General features: G+C 43.2%; 2 protein-coding genes across 2 annotated transcripts in view; one reads left to right on the top strand and one right to left on the bottom strand.

The window, feature by feature from the left end:
* The first annotated feature begins 213 nt into the window (after nucleotides 1–213).
* Nucleotides 214–17,263, top strand: LOC138974093 (uncharacterized). The gene is made up of 3 exons (XM_070346783.1): nucleotides 214–2,623; nucleotides 9,903–10,107; nucleotides 14,182–17,263. The coding sequence occupies exons 1-3, from the start codon at nucleotides 2,105–2,107 to the stop codon at nucleotides 14,391–14,393; spliced, it is 936 nt and encodes a 311-aa protein (XP_070202884.1). The 5' UTR covers nucleotides 214–2,104; the 3' UTR covers nucleotides 14,394–17,263.
* Nucleotides 17,264–18,351: 1,088 nt separating this feature from the next.
* The window catches only part of LOC138974073 (beta-1,3-glucan-binding protein-like), a 38,802-nt gene continuing 31,809 nt past the window's right edge, over nucleotides 18,352–25,344 (bottom strand). The window contains exons 11-13 of the mRNA XM_070346777.1: nucleotides 23,746–23,811; nucleotides 22,941–23,061; nucleotides 18,352–18,678 (exon numbers count right to left, since the gene is read on the bottom strand). Of these exons, the coding sequence (XP_070202878.1) occupies nucleotides 18,475–18,678; nucleotides 22,941–23,061; nucleotides 23,746–23,811 (391 nt within the window). The 3' untranslated portion in view covers nucleotides 18,352–18,474. The remainder of the gene's footprint in view (nucleotides 18,679–22,940; nucleotides 23,062–23,745; nucleotides 23,812–25,344) is intronic.

Here is a 25,344-nt window from a genome sequence, read left to right as displayed (position 1 = left end):
GTTAAATGTCAAAGCAGCACCGCCCTGATATGGCCCTTCGTGGTCGGCTGGGCGTTAAGCAAACAAACAAACACTTTTTAAAAAAAAATTTTTTTTATTTATTTAATTGTTTTGGTTTTTTTAGATCATTTTTCCAACAAATATTGTGCACATATACATATATTTCGTTTTAAAAGGTCATAACGTACTTATTCTTGAAGTTTGAAGGGGAGGTCAAAACTGACTGGGGGGGGGGGGGGGGGTCAAAATTGGCTAGCCCAGAATGACCTCCCAGTCAAAATCAGCTAGCCCAGAATGACCTCCCGGTCAAAACTGACTATGTGTCAAAATGGCCTGTTACACCGGTGCCAAAACGTGACGTACGTTACTGTTAGCCTTACACATTGTGCAATATTTCTGGATTCTGCGAGTAACCATTGCTGGGCGTAAAATAGTCAGCCTTGTATTGTGGTCCTAGCTGGTCATCCTTTGTTGCCTCTTGTGTCTTGCTTTTATCTGCATTGGATGGTGGTAATGAAGATGTTGATGCCGTTGACGATGCTGCAGCCAGTGTCGTGACTGAAAAAGGTTTTCACTACATGACTTATTTGTAGACGTGCCTTAATGGGGGCATTGACTTTGGGTAAAAAAGACTTTATCCCCGAGTACGCAGTAGGAGGGTCCAGCAGACTTTAATTGTGTGTGTGTGTGTCTGTCTGTCTGTCTGTCTCGACTTAACAGCTTATTGCTGGGAAACTACTGGGCGCAGTTCTTTCAAAAGTTGATACACTAACTTGATAATAGGTCCGATTGATCGTATTAAAACTTCATAATGTTACCTGGGACCTAAATGCGAAATAAATCACAAAAGCCACTCTTAACGGCGGGCGCAATTCGCGGTGGGATAGAACAGCCGTTCGGCTGATAAACCGCCCAGCCAGCGACACCACACCAGACTTTGCGTGCTTTGCGTGCGTGTACCACTGCGCGAGGAGTATAGGCATTTGAGTTCACTGGCGATTGTCAGATTTGTTGGCTTGGAGGAAAGCGTTTCCGACTATGGCCAAAGAGATCCGGGTTCGATTCCCGGCATGGGCGGTCTATTTTTTTTTTTAAATTCTTGTTTACTATTGTTTATTATGAACGTTTTAATGTTTTATTTTATTGTAATAATTTTTTTAATTGTGTAAAATAAGTAATTTATTTATTTATTTATTTATTTTTTTTTTAATCCAAGTGATCACTGGCCAAAGTGATCCGGGTTCGATTCCCGGCATGGGCGGTCTATTTTTTTTTTTAATTCTTGTTTACTATTGTTTATTATGAACGTTTTGATGTTTTATTTCACTCTAATAATTTTTTTAATTGTGTAAAATAAATAAATAATTTTTTTTTTTTTTTAAATCCAAGTGATCCGGGTTCGATTCCCGGCATGGGCGGTCTCTTTTTTTTTTTTAATTCTTGTTTACTTTTGTTTATTATGAACGTTTTAATGTTTTATTTTACTCCAATAATTTTTTTAATTGTGTAAAATAAATAAATATTTATTTTTATTTTTATTTTTTAAATCCACGTGCACAAGACAAAAACTTTCATACTGGGGGAGCGAGCCAGTCTGAAGAGTACTCGGGTCCAGCGCCAGCGTTTTTTATTCTACACGACTACAGAATCACTATTCACCCTCGACTGTGTCAGTGCGCTTGGACTAGAGCTGCGCAGAACGAGTCTCAGTTCATGCCGAGATACAATAACACTAAGTTTGTGTGTTGATTTATTTGGTTGATAAGAATGTATGGCTTGGTTGAATTCAGACCATCGGAAAAAGTTGTATCAGCTACAGCAGTACTAGTTTGCTTCCAGCTTTCCATCATATATCCGAGTTCCACGCAAACATGACGAAGACTGAGACGCCTTTGGTGAAATATTCTTCTGTGTGGTTGTGTTCCGGTTCCAATAACAATGCTTTACTCGTCCCTGACAGGACATGATCAATGCGTTTTGCTTCAGCATTACAATTCCACACTTGTTAGGCCTACGTGGTCTTTAAAGTTGACCATACTCCACATTTCCGTTCTTAGTGAGTACTAAAGTTTCACCTTTGTTGCTTTCCCCCCCAAAGCTCACCATGTTCAACATTCCTGTCATCTCCCACAACGCGCGCCTGACGTCGGGCTCGTCTGGCATGATGCACCTCAACGCGCTCAACGGCTCCTCCTGGTGGCGCCCTAGTGACGACAACAACAGTCTGACGTCATGCCCCCCGTCCTACGAAGAAGCCGTCAACAACGGCCCGTCCTTCGGCCTCTTCAACGTCAACGGTGGCGAGACGACGACCCACCTTCACCAGACGCAGCACCACCACTGCCACAACCAGCAGAACAACAACCACCTCCACTTCCCTCAGAGCCACCACAGACCAAACAACCGCTCCGGGCGTCCCACGCGCTCTGTCTCTTCGCACTCCGTCTCCTCGCACGACCAGAACGGAAGTGACAACAACAAAACGTCATCATCGGGGGAGGTCCGGCTGCCGTCATGTGACGATAATACTGCTGAACGATTGGACAGACAGGAGCCGCAGTGTGAACGCTTTTCCCGAATCAGTATTGTCAGCAGCTCGGGAAACTCCGCTCCTTCTGTACCGGTGAGTAATTTTGCTTCGAATTGAAGCCAGGTTCCTCCTCTGCCTTGAGCATTAACCTGTCGCGTTAGCCTCTCTATCTCTTTCTCCCTCCCTCTCTCTGCCCCCCCCCCCCTACTCTCTGTCTCTGTCTGTCTGTCTGTCTGTCTGTCTGTCTGTCTGTCTGTCTCCCTCCCTCTCTCTCTCCCTCTCTCTCTCTCTCTCTCTCTCTCTCTCTCTCTCTCTCTCTCTCTCTCTCTCTCCCACTCACACTTCTTCTATTTTTTCCCCCTAATTCCCTTTTTTATCTCGTCCATGCTCTGCTATCTCTGTCCTGAAATGATCAGAAGCGACTATATGGCTGGTCGAAAGACATTCATGATTGGCTGAAGTGCGGACAGACTGACCTACTAACCGACAACTTGGTACTGATTTTCTAGTTGAAAAGCAGATTGACTGACAAACTCTCCTGTCGCTCATTCAGTTTCACAATTGTTCCCCTAAATACATATCCCATTTTCTAAATAACGATTCTTTCAGCACACCTCCCAAGTCTCTTTGCAAACGACTTTTTACTCTCTCGAAAGAGCGGCTTAAAGTTCGATTTTCTGACACAGGCTTTTAAGAACCGACGTGACGCGATCATGAAAGAAAAGAGTCGAAGAAAGCCTTATTCAGCATTCTTGTTTACGAGTGGTGTGTGTGTGTGTGTGTGTGTGTGTGTGTGTGTGTGTGTGTGTGTGTGTGTGTGTGTGTGTGTGTGTAGTGTGTGTGTGTGTGTGGTGTGTGTGTGTGTGAAAAAGCTCGTGTGTCCGTGTGTGTGAAAGCTTGTAAGTCCGTGTCCCTGTGCTTATACTCGATAATTTCGGCGACATGAAAGGACAAAAAGAAGCAAACAATGCTGTCTAGCAGCAAAGACGACAGTTTGACGGCAAATATTTCATTCACAAAATGCAATCATGGAACAATGACTCTTATTTACAGCAACGGACTTCTCAACATCATGCGTGCGAATACTTGCACCACTTTGTCCCAATGCGTCTATTACTGTATGCCCCACATACATATATGTAATTACTGTACACATGCCCCAAAGCATATATTATTCTATGCCTCACATGCATAATTGATGTATGCCCAAAAATCTATATCATTGTATGCCCCAAAGGCATATATCTAAGCGTTTGCCCCACGTAGACTTATAACTACATGCGCCATATGCATATGTTTTTGTATGCCCCACGTGCATTGTATACCCTATATGCGTACATTTTTATACACCCCTCATGCATATATCACTGTATGCCCTGACAATATCATTTGAGATCCACATGCATATTTAATTGTATGCCCCCTATGCATGATATATTATTGTAAACAGTTTTCCAGAGAGCTCTGTACGATAAGCTGTCAGCGCGTCAGTTTGAATGACAAGATAGTAAATACAAGTTTTGGCCTTGAAATACTCGATTACGGATGTTATTTTGCATTCTCATTCGCCTGATCGACCTGCCCTCCGGAATCTTAGACCAGCTGATAAGGAGTAGTTATCGATTTTGAAAAGGACACCATGCCACACGCATGTTTTTTTTTCTTCAAACAGAGAGAGAAAGAGAGAGAGAGAGAGAGAGAGAGAGAGAGAGAGAGAGAGAGAGAGAGAGAGAGAGAGAGACAGACAGACAGACAGACAGACAGAGAGACAGAGACAGAGAAAATCAGACAGACAGAGAGACAGAGAGACAGAGAGACGGTAGGAGGGAGACAGGGCGAATGGACTTCTACGTAGAAGCTCACACACGACGACCAAACGTAGCTCCTGGGATCGATGACACTGATACCATTTTGTTAGCTGATAAGATAAAGTAGGGCGTCCTCGAACATTGAGAATGTCATCAACGAAAAGAGCATGTTTTGGTGGTCGATGACGCATTTTTAACCGTTTACTGAAGAAACCACTAGGATGCACAATGCGATGACGCGCTTATATAATAACAATTTTTATAGCTTATATAGCGCGAACTACAATAATCCATGCTCTCCGCGCTTTACATATTAACTATGAACAAAACCATACTATTTAACATCACATTAATGCATATACATCCTAGCAAATTAAAGTATTAATAAACTTACAACCACACATGTGTGACTTGGCGATGGCTGTACAGGGCGTCAGCTCAGAATTGATGAGTTTATCCTGCGATTTATGTTAACAGGAAGACGGAGTTACTCCTATGAATAAAAGGACAGCTTCTTTGTAGACCGGGGATGGTTCTGGCGTTTTTACATTTAGTCAAGTTTTGACTAAATGTTTTAACATAGAGGGGGAATCGAGACGAGAGTCGTGGTGTATGCATGTGTGTGTGTGTGTGTGTGTGTGTGTGTGTGTGTGTGTGTGTGTCTGTCTGTCTGTCTGTCTGTCTGTCTGTGCGTGTGTGTGTGTGTAGAGCGATTCAGACCAAACTACTGGACCGATCTTTATGAAATTTGACATGAGAGTTCCTGGGAATGATATCCCCGGACGGTTTGTTCTTTTTTTCGATAAATACCTTTGATGACGTCATATCCGGCTTTTTGTAAAAGTTGAGGCGGCACTGTCACACCCTCATTTTTCAATCAAATTGATTGAAATTTTGGCCAAGCAATCTTCGACGAAGGCCGGACTTCGCTATTGCATTTCAGATTGGTGGCTTAAAAATTAATTGATGACTTTGGTCATTAAAAATCTGAAAATTGTAAAAAAAAATTTATAAAACGATCCAAATTTACGTTCATCTTATTCTTCATCATTTTCTGATTCCAAAAACATATAAATATGTTATATTTGGATTAAAAACAAGCTCTGAAAGTTAAAAATATAAAAATTATGATCAAAATTAATTTTTCGACATCAATTTAAAAACACTTTCATCTTTTTCCTTGTCGGTTCCTGATTCCAAAAACATATAGATATGATATGTTTGGATTAAAAATACGCTCAGAAAGTTAAAACGAAGAGAGCTACAGAAAAGCGTGCTATCCTTCTCAGCGCAGCTACGACCCAGCTCTTCTTGTCAATTTCACTGCCTTTGCCACGAGCGGTGGACTCACGATGCTACGAGTCTTGCTGAAAAATTGCATTGCGTTCAGTTTCATTCTGTGAGTTTGACAGCTTGACTGAATGTTGTATTTTCGCCTTACGCGACTTGTTTTTCTTCAGCAGAATACCTGGCGAAAGTATCTACTTGTTCATTCGTAACAGCATCACTGTTTTCTCAGCCCTTCTAATTCTGTCTGAGAAATGATGAAGTCGTCAGAGAGAATACACTACTTATCCTTGAGCATGGCTTTCACTTGGACTTCCTAAGCAGGGAAACGGCTTGGAACAGCCCTTCTTTGGTTGTCATCATCATCATCATCATCATCATCATCATCATCATCATCATCATCATCATCATCATCATCATCATCCTCATCACCATCCTCCTCCTCCTCCTCATCATCATCATCATCACCATCCTCCTCCTCCTCCTATTCCTCCTCCTCCTCCTCTTCTTCCTCCTCCTCCTCCTCCTCCTCCTCCTCCTCATCATCATCATCATCATCATCATCATCATCATCATCATGGACAGAAAAATAACAGAAAGACTGAACATGGAAATAACAACGAGCAATTGCGAGCAATTTTCCGCGAGCAATATCGATTTAGGTCCTTTCAAAAAAGATGAAACAAAAAAGTGGCAGTGCTGCCAACATGACCAGCAAAGCAAACACGGTTCTGTTAGCAAAACATATCACGCTGCTTTCCCATTCTGATAAGCATCGCTCCACGGCTATTGCCAGTTGTCTCTCTGACCGGACGCTACAGTCCTACGCGAATCTATCAAAATAAGAATACAGAGTTATCTCCCATATGTTTTTCGCGAGCACTGATCTAAATTTGAGATCAGTGTTCGCGAGACGAAAATGATTGCAGATTGGCCGACTTCGACAGTGATCTCCGTTCTGTTCTTCACAGTTATGATAAAGACATCGTTCTAACGTCAAAACAAGTCGAAATTTTGGGACTGCTGCCGGAAGGAGACCGTAATATATGGTTTCATCTCTGTCAACTGGTTGCAGAAAAAATCGTCTGCTCCAGTGAGCGCCGAAACCAAACGGTTGATTATCACGTGACACTTTTGCCATATTTAGAGTTGTTTGCACAGTAAATACAGCCGCGAAAAATAGCTCGCTTGAAACTGTCTTACATATCAATTCCTTTGTAATTTAAAAATTACAAAACATCATGAAAAGTCATTATCGACGATCGCGAATCTGCTTATATCAATCATACATTACAAAAAGCTCTAAATATGTAAAAACAATCGGTTTCCTTGCCAGACAAGGAAACTCAAGGCATCCTGTCAGGGAGAGAATGAGCCGAACTCACATTGACCTGAGTTCAGGATGGCTGCTTTCCATCAACTCAAGTTTACGCACGTTCAAGTCGAGAGGGTTGTCTGAACGTCGGGTCATTTGTGACGTCAGCTTCCTGAGATTAAAGGTTTGGATAACGGATGGAAATGCAGAAAGACTCCTTCATATTTATCATTTCAATTTGTAAGCTTATATATTTATTTGAAATAACCAAGCAAGGCTGCAAGTACCGCACATTTCTACCACATCTTTCGGATGTAAAATATCAGTTTCAACTTGTCTGTGATTCCTTCAATTGACTTTTTCTGTTTTTAATACAAGATTCACTTTACTACATTTAAATAAAACCTGTCCATCACATTCACTTTCTATTGTTATATGCATGGCTTCCTCAGATTTCGAAGTCAAGTTCCTATTTCTACCGAAGATAATTTAAGAAACGACTATTAACAACTACTTCACTTTATGTCTGACTCTACGTTTTGACATAAAAATGAACTGAAGTTTATTTTTTTGTTTGGTACACAAATTAATAATATTTCTCTTTTGTTCCCCTCGTTTCCCCCGCATTAATTTGATGTATTACAGCAGTGAAGAGAATACTCTACTAGGGTTTACATGCTGGGAAGGCGTGTTGACAACATCATATTCTTTTTGGATTGTTTGTCTGAGCGGTCATCGACACAGGCCATAACAGAAGTTCATCGCTCAGTCAGCAACGTCCGGTGTTTTAACCCGCATGCAACTTAACCACTTTCCAACGTCCTCCCTGATGCTTTATCGTGCTTTTATTGTATACAGAACACACACACGCACACACACACACTTCCATGACAACAACACTAAAGCCCCCCCCCCCCCCCCCCCCGCCCCCCTCCTCCTCTAACGTCCTCCCTGATGCTTTCTCGTACTTTTATTGTACACAGAACACACACACACACACACGCACACTTCCATTACAACAACATTAAAGCCCCCCCCCCCCCACCCCCAACGCCTTCCCCCTTCCTCCTCTCTCCATAAAGTGCCCGCAGTATTTCGAAGGACCTGTTCCAATCGTGGACTCAACATTTAGGTCAGAGCCATCAGCAGTGCCTGCTTTCACAGAAATCACGCCGAGTTATCACGTGGAATCACCCAGAGATCACGTGCACTGTTTATGGAAACACTGAAAGGTATGCATCAAAGCGCCAAAATCAATGTCCCACTCCAGGACACGTTTCGCTCTCGTTTAATGGTTATGAGAAAGCAAGACTTGGTAATGAATGAAATCAATGTAGTTATGTGTGTGTGTGTGTGTGTGTGTGTGTGTGTGTGTGTGTGTGTGTGTGTGTGTGTGTGTGTGTGTGTGTGTGTGTGAGAGAGAGTGAGAGTGCGTGTGTGTGTGTGTGTGTGTGTGTGTATGTGTGTGTGTGTGTGTGTGTGTGTGTGTGTGTGTTTAATTAAACAAATGAAGACTACTGAGCGAGTAGTACCTACTTAATCGGCACGAAACGTACAGGACAACTTTTAAATACTCGCTATTTCGCTGAAAATTTAAGCTGCAGATAATTACGCTGTATGGTATGACAAAATGCATCTTTTGAATTTCCCCTGTGGGTATTCAAAACACATGAGAGAGATTGCTTGAGGGTAGAGTGGAGCGCGGAACTGTATTGTGTAGTTTAAAAAAAAAAACTCAGTATCACGGGATTGTCAGCGTAAATGATGCAACAAACTGAACAACGATATTATAGAAACAAGTAAATGCTGTGTCGCAGTTGGAAAGAAATTGTTAATTCATCTAAACGCTGCTCTGGAGCATAGACCAAATAGCAAATGGTCTATGTCTGGAGCGAAGATGGTTCCATTTCATGAGTTGTCTGTCTGGAAAAGACACTTTGTTTTGTTTGTTGTTGAAACAAGCACGTGCGCTTTGTCAAAAACGTGTTGCTCTGTCCATTTATATACGCGGGGGTTAAGATACAAGCAGTGACGTTACACTCACAACTACTCTTATTTTAGAGTCTGTGTGTGTGTGTGTGTGTGTGTGTGTGTGTGTGTGTGTGTGTGTTTGTGTGTGTGTGTGTGTGTGTGTGTGTGTGTTTGAGTTTGAGAGAGAAAGAGAGAGGGAGTGTGTGTTTGTGTGTGTGTGTTTGTGTGTGTGTGTGTATTTGTGTGTGTATGCGTGCGCGCGCGCGTGTGTGTGTGTTTGCGTGCATGCCAGTGCTTGTACATGCGCATTTCTGCATGAGAAAGATGGAGAAAGACAGATAGGTCTGTCTATACAGGGGAAGGTAGGTCTACTTAAACCAAAAGCAGAACCAGACACACCTTCTGTCAGTAAAAGATGCGAAATTAAAGGCAGAATAAATGGGTCCGGATATCTGCCGAAACGCAACAAAACGATCTATCTGAGGGCCCATTTGTCAAGCTTATTTCAGCGCCTTAAATATGCTGCGCTTTGTATGGAGGCCGATCTGAAATTAAAAACATGAAAATCCTCCTTAAAGCCGGGATTTGTGTAAAAAGCGACACCTTGCAGTGGAAACCCTGCCGTCACAATGGCGATTTGAAAAACGTAATTTATCGTTGAAATAAATTCCTTTTACGTCATTGAACTGACGTCAACGACGTGCATTAAGTGAGGGTGGACAATTTTGTTGTTGTTGAGTTTTAACTGATTCTTGGACTTTCGAGTTGAATAATGTTTCCCTCCGCTTCATAATATAAGTTCAGTTAGATGTGAATCCTTTTAGCGTCTTTCATTAGCTTATGTCTTTGTCCATATTTTCCTTGTCAGCAATTTTGTTTCGCTGACTCAATTCACTCCCTGTATACATTCTTCATTTTTCGTTTTTGTATATAACTCTAATCGATCGTATTGAGAAAGTTATAACGCAGAGATGAATTGCTCTGCTTGCAGAAGAGCCCTCGACTTGACCCCAGAACCGCAGAAAACAAACATGCCGTCAAATCAGAAGGCAAGGGCGGAAGCGGAAGTGCTGGTTGGAGGAAGCATTTGACAGTGGAGAGGTCGCCCCTAACTTCCGCCAAAGACAGACTGTACAGAGTTTTCTCCCCTATGCTCTCACGCAAAAACGACAGGTCGACGGAGCAATCCTCAAAAGGTTAGACATTTAAACAAAATCATATTCGAATCAAATCCAAAAACAAAGATACTGCCAACGTTCCAAAATTCAGAATGGAAAAACAAGAAAGGTAGGTTGTTGGAACGTTTGTTATTGACAAAACAATACTTTCACAAATATATCGACCCAACAGTCTTTTAAGTGCACAGACAAACAATTAATAACGAAAACTTATCATTCATTCGCTTGTGGCTTCGTGGCAGGCGGAAGAAAAAATCAGCCAGATAAGTTTTCATTATTAATTGTTTGTCTGTGCACTTAAAAGACCGTTGGGTGGATATATTTGTGAATGTATTGTTTTGTCAATAACAAACGTTCCGACAACCTACCTTTCTTGTGTTTTTTTTTAATTCATATTCGAATCAAATAAAAGAAAGGTGAATTATTACGTGTCAAAATAATATGCTGACCTTTCTAGCCTTTATAGAGCATAAATAGGCCTTTGTATTTCCGATCATTTCTGTCAGCGGTGGCAGTAAACACAACCACACATGTTTTACGACATCAACTCTACTGCAACCATTGAATCAGGGAGAAAGGTAACAACATGAAGAAATGATCTACTTTGCACCAATCCATCAGAACGCTCTCTCTCTCTTTCTCTCTCAGTTTTGACAAATACCACTATTGTCGTCTGAACTCTCTCTCTCTCTCTCTCTCTCTCTCTCTCTCTCTCTCTCTCTCTCTCTCTCCCTTCCCCCTACCTCCCCCCCCCTCTCTCTCTCTCTCTCCGGCTCTTTCTGTCTCTCTCTTTCTCTCTAAATCATATTTCCGTCTCCAGCACCGATTACTTTCTCTCCGTTTTTGCACCGGCCGCTCTTCCTTAGTCTTACTATAAGCCCTTCGGTACTTTTTCCAGCCTTTTGTGTGGCTTGTGATTTTTGGCCTGACAAGGGTATTTTGTCTTGGCCCCCTGAGGCCACGTCTAGCTACATCAACATTGACACAGCTTGGCCTTCCCCTGCTGGGTGCAAAATCAAAGAGGGAACTGATCAGCCCTGCGAAAACCGTCTGGTGCAAACTGGCGGTGATAATGGTGTTTTGCTGTTGTCCCCTTCGGATACACTATACCCACCCCGCTTTGGCAAACAGACACACATACACGCATTCGCACACACACACACACACGCACATTGTGTACAGTACAAGTGGTCAGATAGTAAGGCAGACACATAGCAACAGCACACACGCTCGCTCCTCACACGCGCACACGTACACACGCACGCACACACGCACATACATACATACATACATACATACATACATACATACACACGCACGCACACACGCACATACATACACACACACTCACTCACACACACACACACACACATCATATAAAGTACACGTGGACAAATTGTATGGCAGACACATAGCAAGAGCACGCACGCGCGCGCGTGCACACACACACACACACACACACACACACACACACTCTCTCTCTCTCTCTCTGTCTTTTTTCTCTCCTTCTCTGCACAGATTATTAGCACTCACCGAGGACACATAGACAACATATTCATGATATTGTATGCATGCCCTTTTCTCCTTTTGTTCTAATAGAACATGTGTAGCATCCCCAACCCACGCTCACTTTTCATCTCAATAATGAGTGTCTATTATCGGTGCGATCAGTTCTGGAACTGACAGAATATAAAAAGTAACGAACAAAGAAACATCGACAATCCGCAAAAAAACAACCTCCACGAATGTATTATCTCTGTTCCACGATGTGACACTCAATTGACTGTAAAACCTATGTATTGTGTGGATAACAGACAGGAGAAGGATTGAACAATAAGCAACGTTTGCCATGCGTGGGATGAATTCTATTATTTTCCTGTGGAAGCACCTGTCAAAACTTTCGACTCCTACTCACAACAAACACAAAGCAAACACACAGTGCTGGCGACACTCATTACGGTAATTTTACTGTCAACAATATGAAAACCGTAGACTACTTCGGTCAGCGACTCTAGTACTATTAGCAGTAGTGTTTCAACTATGTGGTGATCGATTACTTTGCCTACTTTATTTTCTCCTGTAACTATGGGATGATTGAAGTATTCAGTTACTATTCATTAGCGCAGCACTGTTTCCTCTAGTCACTTGCTATGGTTGTGTGTGTTAGTCATTCGGTCACTGTTCATTTATTTTCCCCAGTCTCTCTCGATGTTTCTTTCATACGGCTAACTTCCCTCCAACTTCTGCACTTTTCGTTTATCTGTTCTCCATTATTTCTTTCCTATGTTGTGTTTGTGTGTGTCTATGTGGTTGTGTGTGTGTGTGTGTGTGTGTGTCTCTCTCTCTCTCTCTCTCTCTCTCTCTCTCTCTCTCTCTCTGTACTTTTTCGCTTCTTTGTGTTTTGCCTTTCCTTACTTTGATAAAGTTGTGTGCTTTAGTGTGAAGACCACAGAACTGCACCATACCTTTCAATCTCGATTGTACTTGAAGCATTCAGAGCTGTCAATACCCTGCTCACGGTGTAACCTTTCTATCCCCGCACCCATCCTGCTGCCTTTTCAACCCACATCCGGAATCTCTCCGTCTCGATTATACCTGTTCATGTTCCGTCCCTTATTACCTGTCCGTGGTTTGATGAACTAACTTTGATCTTTTGCCACCGCTTATGAACCCCCAGAACCCTCATTCCGGATCCATAATATCCAATCCCACCTGTGAGGCAGTTTTTCCCTTGGATTTGTTCTTGACTCTGCCTCAATTTCCTGCCTCCCCGGCTTGAGACTGCTTTGATTATCATCTTTCGATCACATTTGCACGACATCCTTTATTCTAGATGCCCACATACACGTGCGCGCGCATACACACACACACACACACACACACACACACACACACACTATATATATATATATAACACACACACTAACACACACACACACACACACTAACACGCACACACGCTGACTAATCTCCCTTGGCGGAAAAAAATCTTCCCTTTCCACCTTGACCACCTTATATATATATAGCTCTTGAGGTTTTCATCCTGTCCCTTCCTGTAATTAGCGGCAGAGTCTTAGTGCCCTGCCAAGCCTGCAGGCATCAGAGAGGCTATATTTCCTCTGTGCGTGACGCGCTGCCATTTTCGTTGCGAACGTAAAAAGGGTAAAACCGCAGATCTGCGGCGAGGGAGACAATTTGGACAGTCCCAGAATGCTTCTTCGCCTACGTCATAGGGACCCGTAATATTGCCAGGAAATGATGTAGGCGAAATAGTGCAAAAGAAACAAAACATACAAGGGAGAAAAAAAAGACAAAAAGAAAAAGAAAAGAAAAACTAGAGCCAAAACAGATAATGATGTGCTAGCTAATAAGGCGTATTACGGACTTGAAGTAAACTTAGTGGGCTGGCAAAAAGTTAGTGTGATCGTACTCTATTGTTTCCCCGGAGTCGACAATGGCGATAATGAAAGCGATGCAAGCTTATTGCACTACGATACGTTGTGCTGCTCCTGTTTTTTCGATAATTTTGTATTCACACACGTTTTCTTGGTACAGCATACGACGGTGGAGATAGAAATGCCTGATCATACTATTTATTCTGAAGAACACTTGTGCCTTCTCGTGAACGTAGCAAAGCTGCTTTGATGTTATGTTGTTGTTGTTATTGTTGTTGTTGTTGTTGTTGCTTATGTGTCTGTTTCTCTGTTTGTGTCTTCCTGTCATGAATCAGAGCTAGGAGAAGATAAAGATCTCAGGTTAAGGACTCCAGTAAAGTTGTGTGTATCTCCCCTCTTTTGTGTTTTCTGTTGGTATCTCTCCTCCTTTTTGTTTATGACTAGTGAGTTGTACGGCGGCAATAGTGAACTCTAACTGACTGGCTGACTATTTTTGTTTAACGTCCTTTAAGGACCAAGCCATAACTCGACTCAGTCTCTGTCTCTCTTTATAGTTCAACATTCCTTTGTCACATTCTCTTCTTTTGTCAATTTACTTCTAATGATAGCTAGACGCTAGGCCAAGGTTAAAGCATGTTCCGCAGCTTGAGTCTAAACCCTTAGGTTAACCTCGCCTCTTTTTCCTCTTTTGTCGCAGGCTCACACGGAAAGGCGCCACTATCGCCGAAGGCAAGAGACGAAAGTAGCGAGGCGAACGAGGAGACGTCACATCCTGTGCGCGTGCGCATCGCTTCTGGCCGTGGTGGTAGTGCTCGTGCTGATCGTACTGATGACGTCAGGAGTTCTGGCGGCGGCGGCAAGCAGCACAACGTCAAATCTCACCACGACCGCCACAACAACGCTAAATGAGGAGAAGCGGCGAGCGCTGGAAAACATGGAGCGAATGTTCCGGCGGAGGAGGGACTTGTTCTATCTCTTGTGATCATTCTGCTGTTTCTTTGTGTCTGTTTGTTGTCATTGTGATACCCTGACTGAAACTCTAGGTGCCTGTCAACGACCTCCGGAAGACGGTTCACTATGCGAACACATCCACGAATGAGTACGGCCATCAACATTGAACGCTGAAAAAGAATACCATGCTTTTTGGTGCTGTGCTGTTCACATGGCAGACTTGCAACCAACTTTTGCCCAACTTTCAAGCGATCTAGTCGGCGGCAAGTAAGACAACTTTTCGGAGAGCGCTGAAAACGCTGAGCGTATTGTCTGAAAGGAAGGTGGACATGTCTTGTGACCTGCTGTTTATTAATTTGCCTTTTTCGTCGTCATTTTGATACAATCATGTATGGTAATTGATAGCTGCAGCATGAAATCAGTCTTGATTAACTGAAACTTTGCGGAGAGCACTGGAAACGCTGAGAGGATTGTCTGAAGGAAGGTAGACATATCTTGTGACCTGGTGTTTATTTAATGTATAGTCTTTTTGCTGTCATGTTGATACCACATTGTTCAATACGAAATGATTACATCAGGATGATTGAAGGTACCGATGTTGTCGGATAACCTAAGATATCAGCCACCACAGCCCTGTCCAAGCTTGACGTGGAACAAGAGCATCCTTCCACTTGTACACAGACCAACTATCAACAGCCTGGCTGCTTTGTTGTGCAGATTAGGATTGTTGTTGTTGTTGAAATACTTTCGTAACGATTAACACGCAGTGTCAACATGCGAAATTAATTCAGCAATAAATTCCCATCTTGCACAGAATGCACCCACGCTATAGATTTTGGGTGTGCGTTAGGTTAAAGGATGATCTTGTTCCGTGTGAAAGCCGGAGCAGACCGGGGGCGGTGAACATGGTCGTGTTCGCGTGAAGGACAGTACCTTTAAATGAACCTTAGGGGCTCCGCTCACATATGTAACTTCAGCAGGACCGACGACGCACTGCAGATTATCCCAGCCTGCTACACGTTGCGTGAAAGGAAAACAGGCCAAGTACTCGTCATAATCCCTATTGCGGCATAAATAATAGGCAGTGCGTCGTCTGTGCCGCTGAAACTGCGCAGGTATATTCTGCCCATTACAACGTTCGTTCTGAATGCCTGCGTGTGACCTGCTGAATCTGTCTGTGTTTGATGACATGGTGTTTGGCAAGATATGCTTGTGTCATCATCCTCAGTGACATTATAATTTATACAAAGCCAGAGACACATGGATGGAGCAAACGCTTTGGTGAATAACATGAGAATCAGTTTATCTTTTGTGGTGTGCTGTTTGACCTGTTTCTTTGTCTGTTTCTTCGTAAATTCGATGCCACCACGTTTGGTCAGAAAGTTATATCATCTGTCTTGATCACATATCATGACGCTTCTCTTTTTTATTTGTAAAGAATATGATGCCAGCTGCTCTTTGCTTTTATAATAAAATCGGTATTTTCTAATCACATTTTTTTTTTACAATCTTTGAACGAAAATACATGCAGGAATTCAGCTGTTGCTTTACATTCCAAACCCCGCACATTTCATCCGGGAATTTCTGTAACAAAGACATCATCATGCTGAGAAATTATTGTGTGCAGTCTGTCCTTATATTCGAATATCAAACATTCCAGCTGGACTGGTATTTTAACTATCATGACGCTTCTCTTTTTTATTTGTAAAGAATATGATGCCAGCTGCTCTTTGCTTTTATAATAAAATCGGTATTTTCTAATCACATTTTTTTTTACAATCTTTGAACGAAAATACATGCAGGAATTCAGCTGTTGCTTTACATTCCAAACCCCGCACATTTCATCCGGGAATTTCTGTAACAAAGACATCATCATGCTGAGAAATTATTGTGTGCAGTCTGTCCTTATATTCGAATATCAAACATTCCAGCTGGACTGGTATTTTAACTACATGTATTTGGTATTTTGTTCTAACCAGTTGACAAGGCGCTCATCGCTCTTCTTGAGTAACATATCTTTGAATCGATATTAATCTCTAAAGACATATCCTTTTGAAAAAATGTGTGCATTTAGTGTACGAAAGCGAGTTTGAGAGTAAAAAGAGAGTAGAGTAAAATATTTAAAGCGCACAACAGTTATTATATATTACAGGAAACCTTAAACGTATGTATTGCAGCCAAGGAAGTGCGATCAAGTTTTGTAACTGTATGTAGTTTTTCGTAGTTCGTACTATATTGTGGATTGATTGCTGGTACGCTATGGTATATTTGACCTAAAGTTGTTTACATATAATCATTAGTTCATGAACAGTTTCATCCCCCTTTCATCTTATTTTCTCTTTCTTTTTTTAAAACATTTTTTAAGTAGGTCTTTCTCCATTCATTTGAATCCCTTCTACTTCATGTGTACTGACCTTTGAAAATGGTCTGCTACTACCTCGCCTTCCCATGGTTGCCTTTATATTCATTCTCTTTCTCCTACCTCTTATGTTTCCGCTGGAATTGATTTGTTCTTCCATTCTTTCAATTTTGTATTCAGTAAGAGACAGTTTGGTGGCACTCGATTCACTGGCTCTGCCTCGAGCTTCTTCAAAAACATAACTACATTTGTTTTGTGCAAATCGCTTTGAAAATTGAAGTGTGTTCATGTTTGGATTGTTATTTGGGCTCTTACTTCGTTTCGAAGAGGCTGATTTAACCTAATTTTGTTTAGTCGCGAGACACATGATTTTACAGAACCCTTTCATGTTGATTTGTCCATTTCTCATTGTCCTCTTTCTTAAGCCAAATCGTCCTGCCTTTCATAAGACCCCTCCCCACTTATTCCTCTCCCCAACCCCCCCCCCCCCCCCCCCCCCCCCCCCCCCCCCCCCCACGACAACCCCCTATTCAAATCGACACAATTGGAAAGAAGTCAACGAGCTTGTCTTACTGCGTTGTGGTGACCTTGACTTTCTACAGTGGCATATCATTAGATGTGGTTGGAGACAATTTTTTCAGGCAGCATTTCCTGCCTCGTCTGCTGATTTAAATCCAAAAATAGCCGGTCACAGGAACGAAGATCTAACGTATTTTTGATGCTTTAATTTTGTGTACATTCTATGAGAAACCCTTAGAATTTGTTCAGTATTTAACTCGACGGTATTATGTTATTTTTCTAAGCTGTGTAGTTTGTTTTGGTGTATGTTGAGTTACGGGAAAGGCTATGAAGTCTGACCGTGTATGCTGTTCGCCAAGCCATTGATTGACTTGTGTGCGTGTAAAAGTCAGGACTGCCTGTGTACATTTGAGAGTGCGTGGCTGATATGTTTTTAGAACGAAAGTAGAAGTACTGTACATTTTAGATGTTTGTACATACAAGCTGTACGACGCACATTTAATGTATGAGTAAAGTTTTCAAAAGTGCACGTTTCTGTGTTATTTACTGTATGGATGATTTTTGTGTGTGAGTGAAATACACATGTGCAGACATTCGCAGTAACGCAAAAGTACAAATACACGTACACAAATATAACAAACACATGAATAGTTTGTCGATTCTTAGCTAGCAAGCGCACGCAACGAAACGCTAAATTACTGCCAACGAAACCAGTCATACTCTTTTTGATTAATTGTTCCCGCTAATCAGACCAAAGCACTTTATTCAGTTATCAGTACTATGTATCACCGACCGGTTAACCTTCCAATAAGCCGCTTATAAGTAATCAGCGAAACAGGAAAAACCGTACAGCTTATTCATGATACTAGCCAATTAGCGCTTTCATTGAACACACACACAAAACACACACACACACGCACACACGCATTCACACACACACACGCACACACACACTCACACACACACACACACACACACACACACACACACACACACAAACACGCTCACACAACATAAGGGATAGCCACACAAACGAACGACATTTTCCGTACAAATCATTTCAATACTCTCAAACAATCAGCGGTTTTCTTGTACGGAACAACGAGCTCGATAACGATGACAACGACGAAGAATGACAAAGAAGACCAATCAAGCCTCCTCTTACAAGTGGCGCATTTCGATGTAATCGATCTCCATGGCAACCTTGTCGCCGTGCCAACTGGATTCCCACTTGGACCTGCCGTTCCACCAGTCCAGGGCGGCGTGAGGGGAGGTGTTGCTCCACGGCTTGGGGTACCCGTAGTCCCAGTTTTCGGGGAAGAACCCGTTGGTGCCTCCGACCGCCACGTTCAAAATGAGATAGAACTGAAGCACAGGAGACCCCAAGGTTTTTGAGAGTGGGTACACAACTCGCCATCGATAAGGAACTAGGAGTTAATGAGGTAGGTTGGAGACAGTTGATGGGTGGGTGTAAGGCAGAAAGAGGAAGAGAAGTTGGTAACATGCGCATTATGAAGGGATTTAGGAAGGGGGAGGAAGAGAGGGAAGATCACGAGATTTGGTTCACAGCTCGCCATCGATAAGGAACTAGGGGTGATTGAGGTAGGTGGAAGATGCATTCGAGAAAGTTGATGGGTGGGTGCATGATGGAAAGAGGAAGAGAAGCAGGAAGGGATTTTTGAAGGGGGAGGGAGGACACGAGACGGGGGTACACAACTCGCAATCCAGAAAGAGCTAGTTATCTTTTCTGGGAGGTTGTGTATGAGAGGTGAGGGGGGGGGGGGGGGGGGGGGAGGGGGGGGTGAATGCAAGAAGGATGAAGACATAGAAGGGCGCGAGATGGCGTACACAACTCGCAATCGCCGAGGAGATAGGTAGGCCTATTTTACGAAAACGTTGGGCAGAGTCTTGGAGGCAGGTAGGAGGTGCATATGAGCTGGGTACGGGGTGGTCGTATGAAAGGAGGAGGAAGATACACAGATAGATAGGCTCGAGGTGGGGTACACTGCTCGCAATCCAGGAGGAGGTATTTCTTCACAGTATTGAGCAAGGTGGGAAGTGCATCAGAGAAGGGTAGGTGGTCGAATGAAAGGGCCAGGAAGAGACAGAGGGGCTTGGGATGGGGTACACAACTCGCAATCCAGGTGAAACTAGGCATTTTTCTTAAACGTTGGTGGAAGTCTTGCAAGTAGGAGGGAGGCGCAGGGGAGAGGGGTGGGTGCATGGTCGTATGAAAGGGCGAAGAAGAGACCGAGGGGCTTGGGAATGGGTACACAACTCGCAATCCTGGTGGAGATCGGTATATTTTGTAAACGTTGGTGGTAGGTCTTGTAGGTAGCCGGGTGGTGTAGAGGGTGTATGGGAGGAGGTTTGGAGGTAATATGAAAGGAAGAGGCAGAGATGGAAGGCACGAGATGGGCTTAACTCGCAAGTAAATGGGACAGAAGTACTTCTTGAAAACGTTGGTGGAAGTCTTTAAGCTTTTTTTTACGAGGTGCATGGAAGAGGTGTGCGTGGGGGGGGGGGGGGGGGGGGGGTGTGGGGTGTGTGTAGGGAAGGCGATTAAAAGACGGAGGGAGATGTGGAAGTGTAGAGCAACACACCCAGAAGCACAGGAAAAACCAAAGCCTTTGCATTGCCAGTTTCAAATTGTTCCCTTCAGTAAAGCCTGTTTGAAGCAAACCACACCAAGCAGTCTTATAATAAAACGACAAACACTTAAAAAAAAAAGAAGCAAAAAAAAAAAAAAAGAACTACTATTAAATAAAGAGAAAGAAATGCTGAACAGAATAAAATAAAAATGAAAACAGAGTTGTGAAATCCAACAACAACAAAGGATGACAGAACTTGACAATCACCCAACCGTGAACGATTTGTCTTCATTAATATAGAAGAGGACTCCCATAGCCGATTGCCCGTACACAAAACCAGAAACCCCCCACTGATGGATCGAAGGGCAAAAGGAGATGGTTGAAATGGGAAAGCACGCAAAATCCGCAATACGCTGTGAATTTTCATTTGCAAAAAGAAAGCACCGGGTTTTAAAACAAACAGTTGAATAAAATGACTTGTTTTTACGACTTTTCATTCTTAACAAGCTAAGCTGGTTAACAAAAACAATTTTCATATTATGTGACAAATCCAAGTTGCCAATCGTTTTTTGAGCTTCTGTTTTTATGTTTTGTTTTTTTGTCTCTCCAAATGTTCGGTATCTGAGACTTTAGAGACGCTGCGCGCAATAAACCTTGGCACCAATCATCTTGTTAGATAAAATACCCGTGGAAGAGAACAGGCGTACATATCGAAAAATGAGAGAAGATAAGAGGCTTACAAGAAAATTGGTTGATTAAAATCAACATGGCCGAAGCAATGTTTTCATAAAAGAAGCGGTATTGTACGGGCACATGTTGAATTTGGGTTACATGTGTTGCAGAGTATTTGAAAATCCGTAGGCATAAAAACATGCAAAGAAGAGTGATAGGTCCCTGTTGTGAATATAGTCAAGTGCATAAATTGATTACTTATGTTTCACACTAGTGTTGCTGTTACAGCAGTCCCTCTCTCATGAACGGACACCCTTGGGCCAGTGCAAACCTGTCCGTACATTGCAGGTGGCCGGTCACGGGACGATCAGAATGAACAGTAATGGAACCTCAACCCATCAGTAACGGAACGCTTGGATCGTTAAAGGAACTTAAAACAACGGTAACGCAACGGTAGCGCTCTCACACACTGAGTTGTCATACCCGCATTCCACACATCCGTTCTAGGTCCCGTTCGCTTAACGACCAAGGACGGCTGCCACTATGGTCAGACGCTGCTGAAAGATGCCAAAAAACGGCCGTTTTCGCAGCGTTCCATTGTTGTGGCAGCATTCCTTGGTTGGTACGGGAACGGGACAAAGAACGGTTGTGTGGAATGGGGGTATAACTTTTGACACCGACAAACTGAAGAATGAACCGATCTATGAGGTAACCGTCTCAATGGTCCAGGCTCAGGAAACAAAGATTATTTATAGCCTGGGGCGATTGTAGTTTCCCCTTTTCGTGTCCGATAGACAAGGACAATAAATAGTAGAGCATAGTGCAATGTCATGCTGGCATCTTCTCTACTGAAAGCTATAACCCAAAGACTGAAGACCAAAGTGCTTTACCCCACTTCTGACCCGAATCACCCCCCTCCTGCTAGGTACACGTGCACTCAAGTTAACCTCTGCTTTGACCTGTGTGACAGGAGTCGGATGAGAGAGAGAGCGAGAGCGAGAGAGAGAGAGACACACACACACATAGACAGAGAGACATAGAAAGACAGAAGCGGAGAGACTCAGAGGGAGACACAGACAAAGACATACATACAGAGAGAGAGAGAGAGAGAGAGAGAGAGAGAGAGAGAGAGAGAGAGAGAGAGAGAGAGAGAGAGAGAGAGAGAGAGAGAGAGAGAGAGAGAGAGAGAGAGAGAGAGAGAGAGAGAGAGAGAGAGAGAGAGAGAGAGAGAATGTAACTGATCTCGTGAGAACGGTAACAAAACGAGACATGTCACCTCTCCGAATGCATTGCAATAGATGACCGCTCCTGCGGCCATCAGTAAATAAAAGGTACCTGATATGTTCACGAACGTACATAACAGACATAATGATGACGCTCGTTTGCTTGTGCAAAAAGTTGATGAAAATAACCCCACTATCTTGTGGCTCTGATTCCTTGGGCTAATGAGGATACATACACAAGGTTTCTGACAATGACCTGTAGCAATCTGCTTCCCATTCAGAGTGAAGGCTACACAGGTATTTACACCGGTATTCAAGAACCTTCCCAACTGTCCGTCTGTCTGTCTGACTCTGTCTCTACTTCTCTCTGCGTGCGGTCACGCGTCTATCTGCCTATGTATGACCGTGTTTCAGTGTCTGTCTGTGTTTCTATGTGTTTTTCATGCTCCAGTTGGTGCAAACATGTCTGACTGTGTGTTTTATTGTCTGTTTCCGCACGTCTTCACATTACTGTGTGATTATGTGTCTATGTCTTTTTACGTATTTTCAATTTTTTCCCGGATAGTTGTCAGTCTGACTTTCTGTCAGTCTACACGCCTAGCCTGCTTGTCTGTCTCAGTCTGTCTGTGTGTGTGTGCCTCTCTCTCTCTCCTCTCTTTTTCTTTCTCTTTCTCTCTCTCTCTCTCTCTCTCTCTCTCTCTCTCTCTCTCTCTCTCTCTCTCTCTCTCTCTCTCTCTCTCTCTCTCTCTCTCTCTCTCTCTCTCTCTCTCTCTCTCTATTAGTACTATATGTGTTCCTCCTTGTGCGTCTGCGTGTGAGTGCGCAAGTGTGATTGCGTAATTAACGTTCCATTCTGTAATTGCTTTATTGATGTTCCATTCATGTATTTTCTACTACTTTTCTCATTTATTATTACTGTATGTTTGATGTTTCTATGATTCTAGTCGGGCGCACGCGTGAATATGTGTTTGTGTGAATGTAAAGGGCACATTGTAAGATTAAGCCTATGGCCTAAAATGTCTACCCTTTATGTGAATAAAATGTTCTAAGTCTAAGTCTAAGTCTAAGTCTAAGTCTCTCTCTCTCTCTCATTCAATCGGTCGCCCCGTGTCTCCCCGGTACGCGGGTCGAGTGTACTGACCTCCTTGTCGAAGGGCGCCATTTTGTCATTGCCAGCCCAGATGTTTGAGGTGTGGCCGAGCTGACTGAAGCCACCGGATGGGGGAGTTACACGCAGGATCTCCTGGTTGTCAACGAACGTCCTGTGCACGTGAAAACAAACAATTATGTACGCATACAAACAGTCAAACAGACGGACGAATGGAAAGCCAGCCTTACATATACTCACTCACCCACAAGCACAGTGACACGCAGGCACGCACCCACTGATGTGGACACCAACACGCACATACGTCCCCCTCTCTCTCTCTCTCTCTCTCTCTAGTCTCTGACACACACACACACACACACACACACACACACACACACACACACACACACACACACACACACACACACACACACACACACACATTCAAGACAAACGCTTAACTATCTTCAAAAGGAAATGCTGCGCACAATAAAGTCATACGCAGGGTCATTCCGATGGACTGACACAGATAGACAAGCAGGCAGACAGCAACACGGGAAAGCTGACAGAGGGACACACATACGGATGCTCGAAGAGGCAGACAGGCAGAGACAACCGTGCATGCGCTATATCTGTTACAGTAAATTCATCAAACCAGTAAATTTGTAAATTTACTGAAATTTTCAGTAAATTTGTAAATTTCCTGGGTGTCAAACTCAGTAAATTTGTAAATTTCCTGAATTTTTCAGTAAATTGGTAAATTTACGGAGTGAATTTACAAATTGACTGGTTTGATGAATTTACTGTAACATATCCAAGGCCAAAGCAGAATTCAAAGGCCAAGACGAAGACTCACGCCATGTGATCGTGTGTCCATTCCAGACGCCAAGTGTGGAAGCTGTTGCTCCAGTCTGCAGCTTGCCTGGCGATGAAAATTCACATCAACAGTCTTTTTTGATAAGCACAGATCGTACTAACAATTCCAAGGACACACACACACACACACACACACAGACACACACACACACACACACACACACACACACACACACACACACACACACACACACACACGGACACACACACATACACACACACAAACAAACACACACACACACACACACACACACACACACACACACACACACACACACACACACACAAACACACACTCAGTCAAACACAAACAGACAGGAGAGTTATAAATACACAGAGAACACAAACACAACACGCATCTAGACTTAAACATACAGTCACAGTCACGGATACGCACAGGGACACTCAGTTGCCGGATTGGTTTCAGTGTAACATTCCAAGAAAAATTCAAAAGGTTACGTCCTCTACCCTACAATTACACTTAAGCTAAAAGCACAGCTACTAGTATATTATATGCGTGTATATTTACCTTTATTGTTTTTTTGCCTGACTTTGAGATTGTTCAGTTTACGACTCGGACTTATCACCGTACTGCATTTATATCTTCCGAACAGCTCAGTGTTATGCTACATGGGAGGTAATTCACGCGAATGACGCTGGGGACGGCTGGCTCACGAAGCAATGGATACTTTCCCCTACGCTTCTTCATATCTCCTTGTTCCAGACACTCGACAATCAAAACAAAATGACAAGTAAACAGACAGATAGGCAGAGAGACATCCCCATTACAGCTGCCCAACACATGACGGCTTGCGTAAGTACTGATTAGCCAAGTGGACTGGGTGGCCGAGTGGTAACGCACTTGCGCTCGGAAGCGAGAGGTTGCGAGTTCGACCCTGGGTCAGGGCGTTAGCAATTTTCTCCCCCCTTTCCTAACCTAGGTGGTGGGTTCAAGTGCTAGTCTTTCGGATGAGACGAAAAACCGAGGTCCCTTCGTGTACACTACATTGGGGTGTGCACGTTAAAGATCCCACGATTGACAAAAGGGTCTTTCATGGCAAAATTGTATAGGCAAAGATAAAAATGTCCACCAAAATACCCGTGTGACTTGGAATAATAGGCCGTGAAAAGTAGGATATGCGCCGAAAATTAATGGCTGCGATCTGCTGGCCGATGTGAATGCGTGATGTATTGTGTAAAAAAATTCCATCTCACACGGCATAAATAAATCCCTGTGCCTTGAATATGTGCGCGATATAAATTGCATAAAAAAAAATCTAAAAAAAATCCCTGCGCTTAGAACTGTACCCACGGAATACGCGCGTTATAAGCCTCATATTGATTGATTGATAGCCAGGCCAAAGAATCGAGGAAAATTAACCAGCTGTCTGATTGGCGTACGTGAGTTAGCGTGCGTGCGTGCGTGCGTGTGTGTGTGTGTGTGTGTGTGTGTGTGTGTGTGTGTGTGTCTGCGTGCGTGCGTGTGCGTGTGTGTGTGTATGTGTGCGTACGTGTTTAGGCGTGTTTGTGTGCGATGGATGGATGTGTTTGTGAGTGTGTGTGCTTGTGTGTGAGTGCG

This window comes from Littorina saxatilis, linkage group LG1 (genome assembly GCF_037325665.1).
Source record: "Littorina saxatilis isolate snail1 linkage group LG1, US_GU_Lsax_2.0, whole genome shotgun sequence".
Taxonomy (NCBI): domain Eukaryota; kingdom Metazoa; phylum Mollusca; class Gastropoda; order Littorinimorpha; family Littorinidae; genus Littorina; species Littorina saxatilis.
The sequence above is the reverse complement of the archived record's forward strand: the minus strand, read 5'-3'. Positions and strand labels throughout refer to the sequence as shown.

What these genes read in the sequence shown, in the direction of transcription:
- LOC138974093 (XM_070346783.1), top strand. Translation starts at nt 2,105, where the DNA reads ATGTTCAACATTCCTGTCATCTCCCACAACGCGCGCCTGACGTCGGGC. An exon ending in ACTCCGCTCCTTCTGTACCG is followed by an intron (nt 2,624 to 9,902) that starts GTGAGTAATTTT and finishes CTCTGCTTGCAG; the next exon opens with AAGAGCCCTCGACTTGACCC. An exon ending in GACGGAGCAATCCTCAAAAG is followed by an intron (nt 10,108 to 14,181) that starts GTTAGACATTTA and finishes CTTTTGTCGCAG; the next exon opens with GCTCACACGGAAAGGCGCCA.